General features: G+C 58.0%; 10 protein-coding genes across 10 annotated transcripts; 6 read left to right on the top strand and 4 right to left on the bottom strand.

The window, feature by feature from the left end:
- Positions 1-29: 29 nt before the first annotated feature.
- Positions 30-1,230, bottom strand: BDY17DRAFT_301911 (cytochrome-b5 reductase). The gene has a single exon (XM_033734323.1). The coding sequence runs from the start codon at positions 1,023-1,025 to the stop codon at positions 102-104; it is 924 nt and encodes a 307-aa protein (XP_033587079.1). The 5' UTR covers positions 1,026-1,230; the 3' UTR covers positions 30-101.
- On the top strand, positions 1,231-2,081 carry BDY17DRAFT_301910 (uncharacterized protein; the record flags this gene model as incomplete). Its single annotated transcript, XM_033734322.1, has 1 exon — positions 1,231-2,081. A coding segment is annotated over exon 1 (331 nt), but the record flags the coding sequence as incomplete, so codon positions are not given.
- A 282-nt stretch (positions 2,082-2,363) lies between these two features.
- BDY17DRAFT_301909 (glycosyl hydrolase catalytic core-domain-containing protein) lies at positions 2,364-4,133 on the top strand. The gene has a single exon (XM_033734321.1). The coding sequence runs from the start codon at positions 2,544-2,546 to the stop codon at positions 4,005-4,007; it is 1,464 nt and encodes a 487-aa protein (XP_033587077.1). The 5' UTR covers positions 2,364-2,543; the 3' UTR covers positions 4,008-4,133.
- Position 4,134: 1 nt separating this feature from the next.
- BDY17DRAFT_348077 (uncharacterized protein) lies at positions 4,135-5,586 on the top strand. Its single transcript, XM_033738137.1, has 2 exons — positions 4,135-4,451; positions 4,507-5,586. Exons 1-2 carry the CDS (start codon positions 4,192-4,194, stop codon positions 5,501-5,503), a joined length of 1,257 nt encoding a protein of 418 aa, XP_033587076.1. The 5' UTR covers positions 4,135-4,191; the 3' UTR covers positions 5,504-5,586.
- A 179-nt stretch (positions 5,587-5,765) lies between these two features.
- BDY17DRAFT_254753 (uncharacterized protein) lies at positions 5,766-9,310 on the bottom strand (the record flags this gene model as incomplete). The annotated part of the gene is made up of 3 exons (XM_033731464.1): positions 5,766-5,791; positions 5,866-8,691; positions 8,737-9,310. 3 exons carry the CDS (start codon positions 9,308-9,310, stop codon positions 5,766-5,768), a joined length of 3,426 nt encoding a protein of 1,141 aa, XP_033587075.1.
- Positions 9,311-10,072: 762 nt separating this feature from the next.
- On the top strand, positions 10,073-11,554 carry BDY17DRAFT_193863 (uncharacterized protein). The gene is made up of 3 exons (XM_033730030.1): positions 10,073-11,044; positions 11,102-11,497; positions 11,550-11,554. Exons 1-2 carry the CDS (start codon positions 10,192-10,194, stop codon positions 11,347-11,349), a joined length of 1,101 nt encoding a protein of 366 aa, XP_033587074.1. The 5' UTR covers positions 10,073-10,191; the 3' UTR covers positions 11,350-11,497; positions 11,550-11,554.
- BDY17DRAFT_193870 (uncharacterized protein) lies at positions 11,460-12,922 on the bottom strand. The gene is made up of 2 exons (XM_033730031.1): positions 11,760-12,922; positions 11,460-11,697 (listed from the first exon to the last, which is right to left on the bottom strand). The coding sequence occupies exons 1-2, from the start codon at positions 12,781-12,783 to the stop codon at positions 11,630-11,632; spliced, it is 1,092 nt and encodes a 363-aa protein (XP_033587073.1). The 5' UTR covers positions 12,784-12,922; the 3' UTR covers positions 11,460-11,629.
- Positions 12,923-12,966: 44 nt separating this feature from the next.
- BDY17DRAFT_301885 (uncharacterized protein) lies at positions 12,967-13,794 on the top strand. Its single transcript, XM_033734320.1, has one exon. It carries the CDS (start codon positions 13,125-13,127, stop codon positions 13,350-13,352), a length of 228 nt encoding a protein of 75 aa, XP_033587072.1. The 5' UTR covers positions 12,967-13,124; the 3' UTR covers positions 13,353-13,794.
- Positions 13,795-14,114: 320 nt separating this feature from the next.
- Positions 14,115-15,800, bottom strand: BDY17DRAFT_301884 (putative MFS transporter). The gene has a single exon (XM_033734319.1). It carries the CDS (start codon positions 15,676-15,678, stop codon positions 14,164-14,166), a length of 1,515 nt encoding a protein of 504 aa, XP_033587071.1. The 5' UTR covers positions 15,679-15,800; the 3' UTR covers positions 14,115-14,163.
- A 128-nt stretch (positions 15,801-15,928) lies between these two features.
- Positions 15,929-17,309, top strand: BDY17DRAFT_301882 (ribosomal protein S5 domain 2-type protein). The gene has a single exon (XM_033734318.1). The coding sequence runs from the start codon at positions 16,230-16,232 to the stop codon at positions 17,034-17,036; it is 807 nt and encodes a 268-aa protein (XP_033587070.1). The 5' UTR covers positions 15,929-16,229; the 3' UTR covers positions 17,037-17,309.
- The last annotated feature ends 115 nt before the right edge of the window (positions 17,310-17,424 follow it).

Genomic DNA, 17,424 nt, shown 5'->3' with positions numbered 1-17,424 from the left:
GTGTAGCGGGTCTATAAAAGTCTTGGTGTAAATCTGTACATGGAGCACTCCAGCCTCGGCGCCTCGCTAATTAATCACATCCCATCCCGTGTCCCCTCTGACTAAAAGCGATGGATTTCCTTCTTCTGCAGCCCCAAAGCCTGCAACACCCCCTGCTTTCCCACCAGCGCATCCTCCATCTTCGGCGGCCCACATAGAAACACTTTCTTCCCCTTCTCATCCCCAAACGCCCCTCCGCGCCGACACTTCTCCATCGCCTCCGCCAGCAGCGACTGATCCACATACCCCTTGCGGAACTTGCCGCCATCCACCACGCTCTCCGCATCAGGTCCAGAAACGGCGTACGTCACTTCCAATCGCCCGGGGTACTGCTTCTCCAGCGCGTCGAGTTCGGTTTGCAGCACGATATCTCGGGGCCCGTTGACGCCCCAGAGGAGCTGGATGCGCGTTTTGTCGGCGGGGTTGGAGAGGATGCCTTTTGTTAGGCTGTAGATGGGCGTGATGCCTGCTCCGCCAGCGATGAGGAGGACGTCTTTTTGCTGCGCCGGGGTCGTCCACGCATTGCCTGGTATTGGACCGCGCACGGTCAACTGATCGCCTGGAGCGAGCGAGTGGATGTGGGACGAGGCTTTGCCATTGGGGTATTTCTTCACCAGCAGCTGCAGCACGCCGCGCTCATCGAGATCGTGGATGGGAGTGTAAGGGCGGAAGACGGGGAACCAGGCTCCTGAGGGGGTGTGTTGGGTGAGGATTGCGCCGCCGGGGGTGACGCCGCTGACTTCTTTCTGTCCGCCTGGCAGTGCGAAGGTGAGCTTTTTGGTGTCGTGGTTGATTTGCTCGACGCTTGTGAGGGTGAGTTGTTTGGAGAAGAGCATGGTTTTGGGGAAGGAGAGGGTGGGGGTTGCTGCATTGGAGGCGGAGTCGAGGAGGAGGGGCCGGGGGCGGGTGATGTAGTAGGCTGAGGCGGCGACGGAGAGGGTTGTTGCTGTTGTTAGCAGCGGTCGACGGGCGAAGATGGTGGCCATGGTGGAGGATGGGTTTGGTGGTGCGGTTGTAGGCTGTCGCTTTCAGGTGCAGAGGTAGATTGGATGTACAATGGTACTCCAAGAGTGGGAGGTAGGCAGAGGTGTTTATATAGAGGGACGATGAATCGTCATCGCTGCCATTGTCGGCTCGACAAACATATGTCACGGAGCTGCAGTTCGATGCACGCCCGACGCCGTCCCGCGCTGAAGCTGAGCTCAGCTGCGCGCGCCCACGTGGGAGTCGAGCCTCCCATTGGCCCTCACGTCATCGGAAGCTGCGAGCTCCCGTTTCCGGCCGGGGGTTCGGAGATCTTAGGTAAGCCAAGCAAAGCGCGACCGATTCAACACACGTGCGTGGATATCCAGGCACCCGATTCCGAGCGGACTTTTGCGAACTCCCGAGACTCTACATGAGACATCATCACCATGAACTCATCATCCTTGCGGTCCTCTCCACATCAGCCATGCCGGATGGTTGGGGTCGAGTGTTGCCCTTGGCCAACACTGGTTCAACAGATGCACTCCTCAAACAGTATGCACGCAGTACCTTAACGAAGTCCGAAGAGCGACGCGCTTCCGCTGCAGGCAGAACTCTCACCTTCCGCATTTCACTCTCGGGCCTGTACAGGAATCATTCGCGCCCCTTCATATCATGTATACGACGACGTACGTCGCCAATGGCCTTGGCAATCGCGCTTGAGTCGACCCGGCCTGTAACGTTGGTGGCGCCCGCCGAAATAAAATGAGCCGCGCCACCCTCTCAAATGCGCCGTGGTCTAATATCGCCCAGCCTTATCAGGGGAAGCTCGGCGAACACGACGACTTCTCCCATCCCAAAGACGATCATATGCTCAACCCGTCCGATACAGTGGTCTTTGCCACTTCTCGCAGTCTCGAACACATCACATCATCCCCAACCTCCCCTCGCCGGCTCGCTTCTGATAAAGGTTATTCATGCACATCGCCCAGAGTTGACAGCGCTCGCGGCCCCACAGCCTGGCCTCGGCTCGCCACCGGCGCCCCCTATAGTTTAATTACACGCTTCCACTTTCAACCTCACCCCCCACCGTGCAAGCCGTTCTGGCGATGGCGGGATCTGCGCCTTGCCCATCCGAGACGTCTGGCTAATCGCCTGGCCTGCCTTGCGCCTTCCGGCACGGCATGGCACGGTGGCGCGTGGCGAATCGAACGACTCGACTGCCGCCCGCCGCGCCGTCCAGGTAATTCTCCGCGGCCCCAAGGTCAACGTGGTGTGCGTAGGGCACGCCCTGTTGCCTGCATTGTCTCGCCTAACTTATTACCTCTGATGCCGAGCGCGTGCTCCAGAGCAGTGGCTGGCGCCGCGAGATCTGCTCCGCCGTTGGCGATATATTAGACCGTCTTCCCTCCCCTGCTGCTGGATGTTGAATGGGTTTGTGCATCTTGTTCCCTTCTCTCGCTCTTTGACGCACTCGTTTTCTGTTGCTTATTTCTATTCCGTCACTCGTTACATACAACCCCACGCTCATTACAGCCAACATGTTCTTCCTACGCTCGCTCCTCCTCTTTTTTGCCATTTTTGAAATTGCCCTTTGCGTGCCCGCCGAGCTGCTGGCGGACAAGAAAACGCATCATCACCGTACTGATAAGAGTGTGGCTCCGCACCACAAAAAGACGACGGCACACCATAAGCACCACTCGACGACGACGAAGAAACACCATCATGGTGCGAGTAGCGCGCCGCGTTCGGAGAAGACAGACCATACTACGTCCAAGCGCGATGGACATGACGACAAGAAACACCATCGTCATGGTGGGAGTAAGGCTCCGCGCGAGAAGAAGTCGACGGCCACGAGCAATCATGGCTTGCCCACGCACACCACGGCCCACGCCGATGGGGACAAGGAGCACAGAGGCCACAAGGAGCACAAAGGCCACAAGCACAGATCTCACAAGACCACGTCCACTGCCCTGAACAAGGGCAAGAAGACCAAGCATGTCTCCACCTCGACGCCCAAGCTCAAGTCCACGACTACGACTTCGACTCCGACCATCCAAGGCCGGAAGACTACTAAGAAGACGACCACCACGCCGACCACCACGCCCAAGAAGACTACCAGCACGCCAACCACCACTCCCAAGAAGACAACTAGCACGCCCACCACCACTCCCACGAAGATGACAACAACGACAAGCTCTACGACTTCAAAGACCAAGACTTCGGCTCTTCCAACCCCCACAAAGTCGAGCGGCAAGCGCGGCCTGTCCTTCAACGACCCTTACCTGACCAACTTCTTCTCCCTCCAAGGGCAAAACTCGCAGGTCACCTGGTCGTACAACTGGGCCAGCGACCCCTACTACGGCCAATACCCGGACAACAACACCTTCAACCCCGTCATCGCCTACTCGCCCATGCTGTGGAGCAACGCGCAATCCCTGACGAGCATCTGGAGCGGCAACGTGCAAAACGCCATCCAAGAATACGGCTCCAACAGCGTGCTCGGCTTCAACGAGCCCGACGAGTGCTGCTGCGGCAGCAGCTGCATGAACGTCAGCGTCGCCGTCTCCGCCTGGCAGCAATACATCCAGCCGCTCGCGGGCACGGTGCAGCTCGGCGCGCCCGCCGTGACCAACGCCGTCGGCCCGGGCGTGGGGGTCAACTGGCTAAGTGAATTCATGGGCAACTGCACCGGCTGCAGCTTCGACTTCATCCCGCTGCACTGGTACGGCGACGTCTCGTCCCCCTCCTCCTTCACGCAGTACGTGCAGAGCTTCCACCAGCAGTTCAACAAGCCGCTGTGGATCACGGAGTTTGGGACGAATGGCGGGAGCGACGCGCAGATCATCTCTTTCCTGGAGAACGTGATGCCGTGGTTGGATTCGCAGACCTATGTGGTGAATTATGCGTATTTTGGGGATTTCGCCGCGGGCTCGCCGTACTTGCTTAACCAGAATGATACGTTGACGGATATCGGGGTGGTGTACAATAGCTACAGTCCTTGATGGGGGTTTGTTTAGATTGATGTATGAACTTCCTGTTCGCGCGCATGGCATTGCAATAAATTCCCAGCCCCACTTCAAGTCAGCACCAGCCAGCACTCTTGCGGAGTCAACTCCACTCCTCCATCGTCTCCTCTCTTGAGAAGGCAAACATACAATAACTGCCCAATCCACAGAATTCACAACCATGCCATCCGAGCGTCTCCCCCTGTACCTCTTCGTCGGCTTCGGCCTCTTCTCCCTCTTCTACCAAACCATCGGCCGCAACCTCTGGGTGCAAGTAGGGTACGGCTACACGCTGCAACCCCTCAGCGACTTCCCCTACACTTGTCGTCGTCTCAATGATCCCAGCTTCGAAGCGTGCGAGGACATGTGGTTGTCCGAGGGGACGAGACAGCTCTTCCTCTCGTGTTCTGATTCCGTGGCGAGGAAGGAGTGGTTGCCCAAGTGCGTAGACATCTCAATGGCCCCAAAGCTAGAACTCCTGGCTGATAAACCGCAGTCTCGGCCGTCTCAACGCCACAGGCCGCAGTCGCAAAGACAAACTCGTCGTGCTAGACATCGACAAACCCGCAGGGAACTCCTTTGCGCACCGCACGCTCGCAACGCCCAACTACCCAGGCCTAAACGGCGACGGTCTCCTCTCTCTCATAGCCATCACAGGCCTCGAAAACAACGCCGTCCCAGGCGGAGCCATAGACCTGTACCTCAATAACCAGCTCCCGACCGTAGACCCCAGCACCGGGCACCCCGTCGACAACACGCAAACAGGCGCCAACGCGACCATCGAAGTCTTCCGCATCACGAACCCGCAAACCGCCACCGCCGCAACGCACATAACAACCTACCACGACCCGCACATCGCCACGCCCAACCGCGTCGCGCCCATGGCCAACGGCGCTTTCTACTTGACCAACGACCACGGCACGAACCGCGTAGGCCTCTGGCACACGCTCAGCCCGATTATAAAAACAGGCGACGTCTCCTACTGCCCCGCCCCCTCCGCCGCAGGCGTCAGCAACGGCGCCTGCAAACGCGTAGAAAAAGGACTAGCAATGCCCAACGGCTTGTGGATGGGCCGGCAGGACGGCCTGCTCTACGTCCCCAGCACAGCCTCGGGCCGCATCAACGTGTACCGCCCGTCCGCCTCCGGCGATGGGGAAGTCAACCTCATCGAAGAAATCCGCGTCGGCGTGCCGCTCGACAACATCTCCGAGGATGCGGAGGGCGTGTTTTGGGTGGCGGGGATTCCGAAGTTGTTGGATGCGATGCCTGTGTTTGATGATCCCTTGAGGACGGAGGGGGTGCCTACTTCGATTTTTAGGATTTCGAAGAGAAACGAGAAGGGGCGGACGGGGTATGTGATTCTGAAGGCGCTGGAGGATGGGAAGGGGGAGGTACTGCCGTTGGTCACGACGGTGGTGCATGATGTTAAGACGGGGAGGTTGTTTGTGGGGAGTGTGGTGAAGGATTTCATTGCGGTTTGTGAGAGGAAGTGATCAAGACAAGATCATGAACAATACCAACCCCCAAAAGATACGCTAGCTATGATCATTCTATGGTTGGAAATACTATCTGACAATCCTCTGCATCATCATATCTTTGCCATACCGCCGCTCTCTTCTTCGCTGTACACGTGTAAACCATCGACTTCCCTCTCGCCAAGCCAACGCTCCCAATACTACGCACAAGCACACGAAAAGCAAATGCCGCTGGAAAGATGAAACCCAAACCACACCACCTCACACCACCACATCCACATTAAAACCCAAACGGGTTCTGCGGAGCTAAACAAGATAAATCACAATCAGCACACCATTCGCAAGCTCAAGGAAGAAAGATAAACGAAGGATAAACTTACTAGCCTTGGACAAATTCGCCCTCCCAGTAGGCTGCGGCACCAACTTGTTCTGCCCCGGCTGCACACCAAAACGCACCGGCGGCGGCGGGCCCGTCTGCTGCGGAAGTAAAGGCGCAGGCGGCGCATTGAGCCCCGCGCCAAAAGCCTGCGGCGGCCCGAAAACACCACCTGTCTGCTGGGGCGGAAGGCGCGGTGGAGGTGGGGTGGGAGCGTAGCCGTTGAGGCCGGTGGGTTGGGGGCCGGAGTAGCTGTAGGCATGCTGCTGCTGCTGCTGCTGCTGGAAGCCGGTCTGCTGGGGCGGGCCGACGGAGTAGGAGTGTGACAGGCCGGAGGGTTGAGAGGGCTGGTAGGGTTGGCGGGGGGGATCGGCGAAGGGGGAGCCGGTTTGGGTGCCGTTGAGGTATTGTGGTTGGTAGGGGATGTTTTGTAGGCCGTATTGCTCGCTTTGCTGCTGTTGCCCGAAGTGGCTTTGCGGCTGGAAGTTGAGGCCTGTGGGCTGCGGTTGCAGGGCGGGGTAGTTGTGTTGCACGGCTTGGATGCCGGTGGGTTGGGGCGCGAAGCCGTTCGGTTGTTGGCCTTGGTAGCCGCCGTATTGGAAGGCGGTTTGCTGGGGTTGCAGAGGTTGCTGCTGCTGTTGCTGGTATTGCGGCTGCTGACCGCCGTAGCCTGTACGTTGTGGGGAGGCGTATCCAGTGAGTTGCGGCTGGAGAGTCTGCGGCCCGAATCCGCTTTGTTGAGGCGGGAAGCCGGGCGCGGAGCTCGCTCTGGGCGGAGGCGCCATTAACGCGGATCCTGGAGGGAGTTGCATAGGAGTTGGGGGTTGAGGACGCTGTCGCGCAGGCGCAAGCGAGGCAATCTTGTCGAAAATCGCCTTGTCCGCGCCCGGAGGGTGCGCAGGCTGAGCAGTATCCTGAGGAGTCAACGCTCTCGGAGGACTCTGCGCAGGCGGTGCTGGCGCAGAGGCCGAAGGTTGTAGAGCGGGCGTCGAGATGGAGAGGGAAGCGATGTCGTCGTTGATCAACGGCCTGGGTGGCGCTGCAGTCTTGGGCGCCTCCACCGCTTTGGGAGCCTCCGGAGTCTGCGTGCGAGCAGGTTTGACGGCCCAGGCGTCATCTTCGAAGCCACTCTGCGGTTCTCTCGCCGGCGCACTCGCGAGTGGTGTCTTAGCAGCGCCTTCTGGGGCTCCAGTAGGCGTCCTGGTCCCCGAACTGTCGGCGTCGCGTGGTTTAAAAGCGTCTTCGTTGACGACATCGTTCGTCTGTACCGCCGGCGCTGGTCTTCCCTTGCGCGTGTTGTTTCTGAGAGCCCCACCAGGCCCCGAGAACAATCCGCCCTGATCACCACTCGACTCTGCTTCGCCGCCTGCCTGACCACCTCTCTGTCGTCCAAGTTGGTTATCAATATGCTTCATGACACGCAGAATGTCTCCCTCCTTCAATCCCAACGTCCTCAAAAGGCTGTCGTTAATGTCAGGCACGATTTCAGGACCCATCTGGTCTCTGACAAAAGCGTTGGCGTATCTGCCCACAATATTGACATCGATGCCACACTGCAAGAAAAAGTCGAACCAATAGTCTTCATTCTTCTGCTGCTTCTCGTGGTCGATGCTTGCGCCGGCGCCGGTGCCGTTGGTCTTTTGCGTGCCTCGGCGCTTGACGTCCGACAACGGCTTATCGTCGTCCAGATTCTCGCCCGTGGCTCTCTCGACGTATTCGATGTCTTCCAGAGACATTTTCGCGACGGGCACGGCAATCTTGACGCCATTGAGCTTGTGCAGGTGGATCTTGCCATCGCGGAGACCGATAAATTCGGCGTCGACTTTGAACGTTCCCGAACGGTCGGTCCATGTCCGCAGTCGGGCTTGGTTCGGTCGACTCTTCGGCCCGCCCGGAGAGCTGGTGGAGGCTCGTTTCCCTTTGCTCTTCGATTCGGCGGTCGTAAGGCTGCTGCCCCGTTCCGGAATTTCATCCCGCGAACTCTTCGACTTTCGTGCAGCTTCCCTTGTCAGCCGTTCTTCCTCCAGCCGGTTCTGATCCACGATACTCCTTCCGGCATTCAATCCAGCATAAGCGTTGCCAACACTCTTCTCAACGACTCCAGTGATCTCGACGTACGAGGACGGCACAACGCCCTCCTTGCCGTTTCGCAAGCGTTTCACCATCCACCACTCTTCACTCCGGGTGTCGTCGAGAATGTGCACCTCATCGCCAGCGGCCACGGTGACTTCGTCATCTCCCTGTGCCATGAATTCGTAAAGCATTTGGCCAGTTTTGATGCCATCTCCCGCACTGCCCTTGCTGGCTTCAAGCACCTCGCGCAGGCCGCCTCCTCGACTCGCTCCAGCCAGCTCGCCCAAGTGTGTGACAATCTCCTTGGCTGTGCCTTTGGATCCCGCATGGAAATCGATGCTCTTGCTGGGTCTTACAAGCTCCACAAAGACATGCTTGCCCTCGATGGAGTAGTGGGCAAGCTTCTCCGCACTCCACTCTTGACTTGAGCCATCACGACTCTTCTCGGGTGAGATCATGATCACGCCCTGGTTCGTGTCGATCTCGAGGGTGGTCGGCAGCTTCTTGGATTTGTTCTGAAAGGAGACCATCTCGTGGATGTTGTACATGTAGTATCCACCCTGAGAGCGTGATGGTGACTGCGGGGGAGACGGCATGATTCCAGGGGCTTCGGCGGTGCCGGAAGGAGTGTAGGGAGCGGGGCGTGGTGAGGCGGCGGCGGGGATCGAGGCCTGGGATTGAGGACGGGCTGGTTTGGGCGGAGGCGCCTCTTCCTCTTCCTCTTCCTCTCCCTCGCTCGCTTCGGGAGTGTATTGTGCTCGTGAATATGATGCGCTGGGAGGAGAGGCCACAGTTCGTCTACCACCAGTGTCCGCCGAAGCAGCGCCAGTTCTTTGCGCGAGGATGCCGGCCAGGGCCGCTGCGGGACTATTCCCCGCCGCCCCCGGCGGCACATAGTCCGCCTCACCCGGGAGAGGCTCGTCGTTGTCTACTTGAGATGGCCGTGGCGGCATCGGGGGTGGCGGCGAGACGGCTCGATTTGCTGCCGGGGTATCGTGGACAGGTTCAATGTAGATGGCCGGGGCAAAGCCGTATTCGCCATCGCAGCCGACGAGTGTCCAGTCGGGATCACTCTCGTCATAGACCTCCAGCCGCGCATCCTCTTTGAAGCTCAGTTCCTCGTCGGTCTGCTTGGTGTAGTCATACAGCGCTTTGGCGGTATGGAGCGGCGTCGCCTCTTCTATGTAGTTGTTCGGGACCAGTCCCTCTGGCTCTTCGTCGTCGTCATCATTGGCGGCCTTCTTCTTGCACTTCCACCAACTGTCCTCGGTCGATTTCTCGAGCACGAAGAGGACATCGTCGGCGTGTAGCTCAAGCTCTTCCTCCGATTGCGGAGCGTAGTCGTAGAGGGCGCGGTAGATGCCTAGGTAGGCCATGCTTGCCCCAGTCTCCTCTCTAGCAGCTTGCACGGGGGTGTTGGGAGGAAGTGCAACGCATGGACAGTCTGGTCGCGGCGGCGGCCGGAGGAGATTGCCGGGGCGGGAAGGTGGTGAAGGGGAGCAGGGCTGCGCGGCGATGGAGCTGTCGCTGGGAACGCCGCAGGCTCTGCGCAGGGAGTGTCGTAGGGCTCCGGGGAGGTGGTCGGTGAGGTGTAATGAGTTGACGGATTAGGGTGGATCTGGTCCTGGAGAGAGGAAAGTCAATGCCGGCGTTACATTAGAGTCGTCGAATCCACGCAGTCGCATCGGGGCTTGCGTAAAGCTTGGCGTCATCCGCCGCCACAAACATCTCACAGACCACCCAAGCCACCTCGCAGCTCATCAACATCACCGCCCGTGCGCGCCGGCCTCCGTCCGTTCTAGATGTATGCCGCTCTCCTACACTTTGCTGGCGAAATCCAGCCTCGACCTTGGCTCTTCACTTACACTGCATGTATTTCGTTTGTGAGGCATGTTCGATGTGATTCAACACACTATACGTCCTTCCTCCTGGACTGTGATCAACGAATGAAAGCAATGTCATCACAGCACAATGGTGGAAGCGCTGGCATCCGCCATCCCCTCCACGCACGACAATGCTGCTCGCCTCAACCCTCTTCCAGATGGTATGGTTGACCTGTAGGCGTGCTGGTGGTGACACATCCCGCATCGCGCCTTCCCTCCCAGTGGAGGCTCGCACCTTCCAGATGCAGCAGGTAAGTCATCTCATCTCCGTTTCACAACACCACAACACCATCTTCCGTGAATGCCGCAAAGCCCTCCTCTCTGCCTCCCCCGTCATGACACTACATCCTTCATGACCACGCATTGCTTCAATCATGGCTTCCGAATGTTCTGCCGACACACCTGTCGACTCTCTCGTCGGCACTCCCGCATCCCTTTCATCCTCTTCTTCTGAAGACACTCCCACATCTCATCCACCCTCTGCGTTCCTCATCTCATCGGCCCCTCCACCTAAGGAAGATCCGCTCGACCTCAGCAAAGCCATCCCACCCAGCCTCCTAAGTGGTCGAGCGTATCCTCACCGGGCAGTGAAGCTAGTCTACGGCAAGCACATCCTTTCCGGCAAGCTCTACTTCCTCCCCATGCACGCATACATGGACATCCACTCCCGCTTCTTCGACATTCTCCCCTCGGAGCAGGACAGCCTGGGCGACATCTGCACCGAACCGTGGTCCATCCTCCATCCCGTGCACGGCTTGAGCTGGATCCACGTCGGCCAGCTTCCCGGCGAGACCTGGATGATGAGCACCTACGACACCATCAACGGTCGCCCCGAGCCTTCCTTCGCCTCCGTCACAGCAGACGAGACCGTGTGGAGAGCCGGAGAGCATCTCGGTGAAATCCAGCTCATCCCCGACGTCACTCTTGGTGACACACCCTATAACCTCACCGTCACCCTCTCCCTCGACGAAGTCATCTTCGCCTTTCCCCCGGATCGCCCTCTCAGCGGCACCCGCAACCTCCCTCGCCGCAAGATCAACAGACGCATCAACCATGTCCCCGTGGACGTCAAGGACTACCTGCCAATGCCCGTACATCCAGACATCATCGCTGTAGCAGCCAAAATCAATGCCTCGTGCCTGGACATGCGCACAAACTCCTCCTACAATCGACCCAAGCGGCAGTGGTTGAAGATCAACGTCCCCGAAATCCTGGACCAGGGTCAGCGTACGTGATCCTCTTCCCCCATCCCTTCACGAAGAACCATCCACTAATCCGGGCTAGACTATCTCAACCCCAACCACGAACTATGGAAACACAGAGGCAACGAATTCCTCTTCCGCCGCGACATCTGGTGCTCGCTGTGCTACCCACTCAAGACTACCGAGGAGGCAGAGGAGGAGAAGGCATTGGCCAAGGGGCTGGAGTTTGAGAAAATGCCGGACTCTTACTATCAGATCTTGTTTGCGGACTTGCAAGTGAGGCCGAGGGTGCCTGGCACAGACATCTTGCTGACGGCTTGGGGAACGTGATGGATCAACGCTCAAATTTGACGGTGTTGCTTCGCATGGCAATGGCGTTTTGTGCAGCGGCATGGACAGAAGTGAGCGAGAAGTGGGAAAGTGGGACGGCGGGAACATCAGTGAACGCAACAAAAAGCCTTTCCCATAATACGTCAAAGTAAGTACTCAAAAGCAACGAAAATCCATGAAATCATGCTGAAAAGCAAAAGTAACTCTCCCATCGCCCGTCTTCCTATCCTCCTCGGTGTCGTTGTTCAGAACTATCGCTCATACCGCCTCTGAGATTCCTTCACTTCCTCCTCGGTACCTCATCCACGGCTCGCTGAGCTTGACTCATCTGCGAGGAGCTATGCTTCCCTGCCATTTTCAGCGCAGACCTTTGGGGAAGTCGAACCATGAGGTAGAAGAGCTTTTCTGACCTTTCCCATCACCCTTTGCTTTCTTGGCGGGCTCCGTGCCTTTCACGCGTGGCTTCACCTCGATGGTGTCGCTGTCGTATTCCTCTTCGTCGTCGTCAATTTCCTCCTCCCCCATCTGCTGCAGCAGCTGCTGATCGACCTCTTTTCCCTTCATCTCCTGCTGCAGCTGCTCCATCTCCTCCTCTCCCATCTGCAGCAGCAGTTGCTCATCCATCTCTTCTTCCTCCATCTCATCCTGCTGCTGCTGCTGCTGCTCAATCTCCTCCTCCACAACCTCACCCTGTTCCACACCCGCCGCCTCCTCTTCGCTGACCTTCTTCTTCAACTCCTCAACCATCCCCCTACCCACACTTCCCTGCCTAGCCCGCTTCCGAGGCCCCAGATCCAGATCCTGCGAATCAGCTTCCGAGTGCTCTTCGTCAATCGTCTCTGGGACCTTGCCGGGAGAGAATTTGCGCTTGGTGTTCTTGAGAGTTGCATTGTTAGAGCCAGGGGCAGGCGATGGTACTGCTGTTGCTGCTCGTTGTTGGCGCACATTGGAATCCGATGTAGGCGCTGATGAAGATGGACGAGCAGGAGCTGGAGTCGGCGCTGCTGATGCTTGACGTTGTTGACGGGGTTTGGAGCTGGGTGCGACTGTTTGTGCACGGCTGAGAGCTGCCGCCGGAACTGCAGGCGGAGCCGGAGTGGCAGCAATCCTACTAGCAGCCGTATACGCGCCAGGAGCAGCAACACTCCTCCGCGTAGTACGACGGCCTCCCACTTCGTCGATGATCAGATGAGGCTGATCTTCCGGACGCTTGTCGAGGCCTAGAGTCTGCGTACTCGTTTCGACGGGCTGGTACTCGTATGTTCTGGCACTGGCACGGCTTGCTTTCCTGGAGCTGGATTCGGGTGCTGCTTCTACTGCTGCGATCAGATGGTCTGCGGTACTCGGGTGGTGTTGGGTTGGGGAGGAGGAGGAGGAGGGGTGCTCACCTGCAGTGCGATTTCCGTGGCCATCGTTCTGTTCGATTTTCACCATCGGCTCGTACTCCACCTCTGCTCGAGCAGCACGATCGGTGCGAGATCCGCGCGCAGTGCTGTCCGCTTCGTGAAGACCTGCATCCTCTCTGCGGCGGCGGTTGATTTCGTAGCTCCCGGGACCCTTGTAGTCAGCGACTCCTTGATTGTCGGACCTGCTCGTAGCAGCCGATATCCCAGGGAGAGCACTATCCTCAAGCCTAGCAGAGCGTCCTTGGAGCCCAGCATCGCCATCCTCTCCAGCCGACGCAACCTCAGCCTTTTTCTTCCTCCCACCGCCCGCGAGCTTCGCTCCGCGCGTTGCCGGTCCCGCATCTCGCAGCGAAGACCCAGCGTACCCAGATGGAGGTGCTGCCTGTAGTGGTCGTGCTTCCAGCGCACTGTCTCTGCGCGGCTGCAAATGCCCTGCGACAACCGTCTGTCCAGGGTCTTGCTCGTCGTCGTCATCGGCTGGCGGATCTTGCGCTGCTCCCTGTTGGCCGCGCGGCATCATCTCCCTCAAGTCGTAGCCGTAGAGTTGGACGATGTAGGGGGAGTGAAAGTCTTGACGCTGAGCGCGGGGGTCGTTGATGATGGAGGGATGGGGGAAGAGTTGGCGGTCGCGAGAGTTGTTGCCGTCGCCGTTGCCGTTGCTGTTGTTCCTGCTCCTGTTGCCGTTGCCGCGCTCCATCCTATCCAGTCGCGAGATCAAGTCATCGAAGCGCGAGTTGGCTTGTGCTTGATTCTGGACAATTGCATCGAGCCGGGCGTGGACGTCTGCTTGCTTGTCGCGAATGTCTTGCACGTTCGCGTCGATGGGATTGAGCCGGGTGTGCACTCTTTGGAGACTGCCGCGGGTAGAGATGGGGTCGTTGTCTTCTTCGTCGTTAGGCTGGTTGGGTGGTGGTCGGGCTCTCCCTCCTCTGGGGTTGTTGGTTGGCACGTTGTCGATGTCGGACTTGGCGGTGTTGCGGCCTTTGGTGGCTTTGGGGCCGGCCATCTTAGGAAGAAGTGTTGTGGAAGGAAAAGAAGATCATGGTCTATCGAAGAAATTGTCGACTTTATAGATACTCTCAACGTATCTCCCTTGTTTGTGAGCGGTTTCGCACGGTTGTTGCAGCGGGCTTTGTGACAAGGCTGCTGAGACAAGGCTGTTTGTGGGGCTTTTCTGTGTGAATCGAGTTTGTTGACTCTGTTTGTGAGATAAAAGACATGCTTGCTGTCTTGCCGGCTAAGAAAAAAATGGATGAATGAGACTTACATTTGTGTCGAGTTTGTCTCAGTGAGACATTACAGGCATGCAGCCACCTCGCAGACAAACACCGCCACCGTGGAAAGACAACAACGACACCACCCGGAATGGCGGCTGAGAAAGGGGAATCGTAATTCATACCAGACTCGCCTAAAACGTATACCTGAACCCCTCCGTCTCCTCCAACACCGTCTTCCCAGCCTTTTGTCTCCGATTCGCAACAAAGAACCAAGCAGAAAACAACCCCACAAACGCAACAATCACCACATGACTCGCAATGCTAATCCACACGGCAGTGGGATACCACGGCGCCTGGTTCTGCCGGACAATGAAACTGCCCGCAATGCCGCCCGCGCCATTGAACATCGTCACCACCGCGGCGGTGTACACGCGCTTCCACTGGCCCGCGATGTTGTTCTGGTAGTAAGCGGTCAACGCCGCCCAGTTGGAAATGTACGCTCCCGTCGCGAGGAAAGTGCCAATGTAGCGCACGGTGACCTGGCGCACGAAGCCGAGCATGCAGAAGCCGACGACGAGGCAGACGCAGTTGAAGACAATGACGGGCCCGCGGATGCGGTAGCGGTCGGCGATGAGGGAGGTGAGGATCACGGGGATGACGGAGTAGTAGTAGGGGGGCGAGGAGAGGATGATGGCCTGGTTTTCGCCGAAGCCCATGCCGGTGCGCAGGATGATGGGCAGGAAGTAGGAGAGGGAGGTGGAGACGAGGTTGAGGAGGAAGAAGAGCAGCGCGAAGCCGTAGACTTTGAGGTCGCGGGCGTGGCGCAGGACTTTGGCCCAGGCGAAGGGGTCGGCTTGCACGTCTTTGCGGTCGCGCTGGATGCGTGAGACGGCCAGGGCTTGCTCTTCTTCCGTGAGGAACCAGAGGGATTTGTGGCTGTGTTCGGGGAAGTCGACCATCCAGAAGTAGGTGATGACGCCGATGACGATGGAGATGAGGCCTTGCACCAGAAACATGTACCTCCATCCTGCCAGTCCGCCTTGGCCGTTTAGCTGATTCAAGCCAAAGTTGACGATGCTGCCTGTTGCAAGGATGATGACCTCGCCGCTCTGCATAAAAGCATACCGCGTCTGCTGCTCGCGCCGTAAATACCACGCCGAAATCAAATAGCTCAAACCAGGGTAGATACCCGACATGGCCATCCCCAGCAACACGCGCAATGCAATCATCTGCTGCCACGTATGGATGAACGCGGTGCACATGGTAATCACGCCAAAGCTCACAGTGATGAACGAGAACCAAATGCGCGGGCCAAACATGCGCACAGCAATGGTCGAGGGCAGCTGGAAGGCGATGCTGGAGACGGTGAAGATGAAGATGCTGATGCTGAATTTGTTGCCGTACAAGCCCAGGTCGGGGATCATGGAGGTGACGGAAGCGGAGCTGATAACGCCAGAGTCGAGCAGGTTGAGGGAGCAGAGGATGCCGGCGATGGTGCAGAGGCGGAGGTCGACTTTGCGCCGTAGGCGGCGCTCGAGTTCATGATAGTCGGCGGTGGATTCGTCGATGTTGGTGCTGCCATCGTCGTCGTCGTCGTCTTGACTGTTCTCTCTGGCAATGATATGCGCCACATCTTCGGGGATGTTCTTTTTGATGCTGGCTTGTTTGTCGGGGGGTCCCTGCGGTGCTGGCGGCGCATATGCCATGGTTGTGTAAATGCCGTGCCTCGGATCACTTCAATTGAATCAGAACACCAACAGCAACGAGAAGAGCGCAAGAGTCACACTTCGATGTCGTTCATTTTTGGATTATGTGATGAGGTGCAGTAGCCGATGACGGACTTCGTATCACGATCTACCGAATGGACAGCCGGCCCGAGGCTGGCTGCACGTCGACCCTTTTAAGCACAAGAGTGACAAATTGAGAGAAAGTACCAAGTAGACCCCGCTCTTGCCTTGCCATTCAAGACGACATCCTGCTCTTGATCACGGTGGTCCAGACGGCATATTGGAATCATTCCCTACTGGATGCCTGAGGTGTTCAGTGCGGAAGAATGAATGATATGCAATGTGATTGGCCGAAAATAACGGGCGCTAACGGGAGTCGGAGTCTTTCGGCACTGCCTTAGGATCCCTCCAACTTTGTCCCAGTTAAACCCAGCCTAAGTTCAGTGGGTGCTAAAGCAACGAGATGCGCACAGCGAGGATGTGACATTGCTTTCCTAGAGCTGTGCAGGCTCCCATCAACAACAGCAGGGATGTCGCAGAAGCGCAAGCGACCTGCCGATTCCGACGCAGAGGGCAGCAGCAGCGACGACATCTATCGTTCGGAGGCAATCGAAGACCGCACCTCCAGATTCATCGGCTACTTTTCGCCCACATTGAAACCGGAAGCTCTGCAAAACCATGCGGAATTCGCGAGCGCAAGCCACAAGATCCTGGCATGGCGCCGAGAGAGCAATCAACAAGCCATTACGGGCCGGACGAACTACGTCGTGGGCCACGACGACGACGGGGAGAAGTACGGGGGCAAGAAGGTCGAGAAGGTGCTGGAGAGCATGCAAGTGGTGGGGGCATGTGTCGTTGCACGGTGGTACGGAGGGGTCATGTTGGGTCCCGTACGCTTCACTCATATGGAGGAATGCGCAAAGGGAGCAGTGCAGAAATGGAAGGATTCATTAGTGGAGGAGAGGGCGAAGAAGCGCAAAGCGGAGGAGGATGCGGGGGAGAAGGCGAGGCTGGAGGTGCTGCTACCGCAGCGGGATGAGAGCATCGTGGTATTAAGGAAGTTGGCGGCGCAGAGGGAGAGTGAGGTCAAGACGGCGGAAGCAGGCGGTGGTGGTGGTGGTGAGGCTGTCGAGGATCAGGCCGCCTCGGCTCAGAGTGTCGCGTCGCCCGCTAAGCCGACGATGAATTACACGAGTCTGCCGGTGGAGAAGCTAAGGACCCTCGACAAGGCCAGGGATGCAACGCTGGCGTTTCTGCTCAAACGCATTGACGGGGCCGAAGCTGCTTTGGTGAGGCTGCGGAAGAAAGATGAGAAGGCGGGCGATGGGAGTGGGTGAAGCTCATGCAGAAGGCTGCGTGTCGAGCCTCGCGTCTCACCCACGCCACCATGTTCTAGCTTCGACCGAATGCGATTGCAAAGCAACGTACTGAATCGAATGAAATGATGACAACAGCACATGCCGCAGCAGCACGCGTGCACATGAAGGCACGAAGAAAAGTCGAGTCAAAAGGTGTTTCTGATTACTTGAGAAGAAAGGCGAGCCGGGGTCGAGGTGCCTGGCGCTAGGCCGCAAGCAGACCTTCTAGAATTCGGATTTGCAATCGCGTCACATTCGCTTTTCACGACGACCCGAGTTTCTGCCACTTTCGCCATCATCCTTCTCTTCCTTTCCGCCCACAGCATATATCACTCCTCTGCCCTGCGCAACCAACGGGTCATCTCCC

This window comes from Neohortaea acidophila (genome assembly GCF_010093505.1).
Source record: "Neohortaea acidophila strain CBS 113389 unplaced genomic scaffold BDY17scaffold_9, whole genome shotgun sequence".
NCBI lineage: Eukaryota > Fungi > Ascomycota > Dothideomycetes > Mycosphaerellales > Teratosphaeriaceae > Neohortaea > Neohortaea acidophila.
This window is presented reverse-complemented; position numbering and strand designations above follow the sequence as displayed.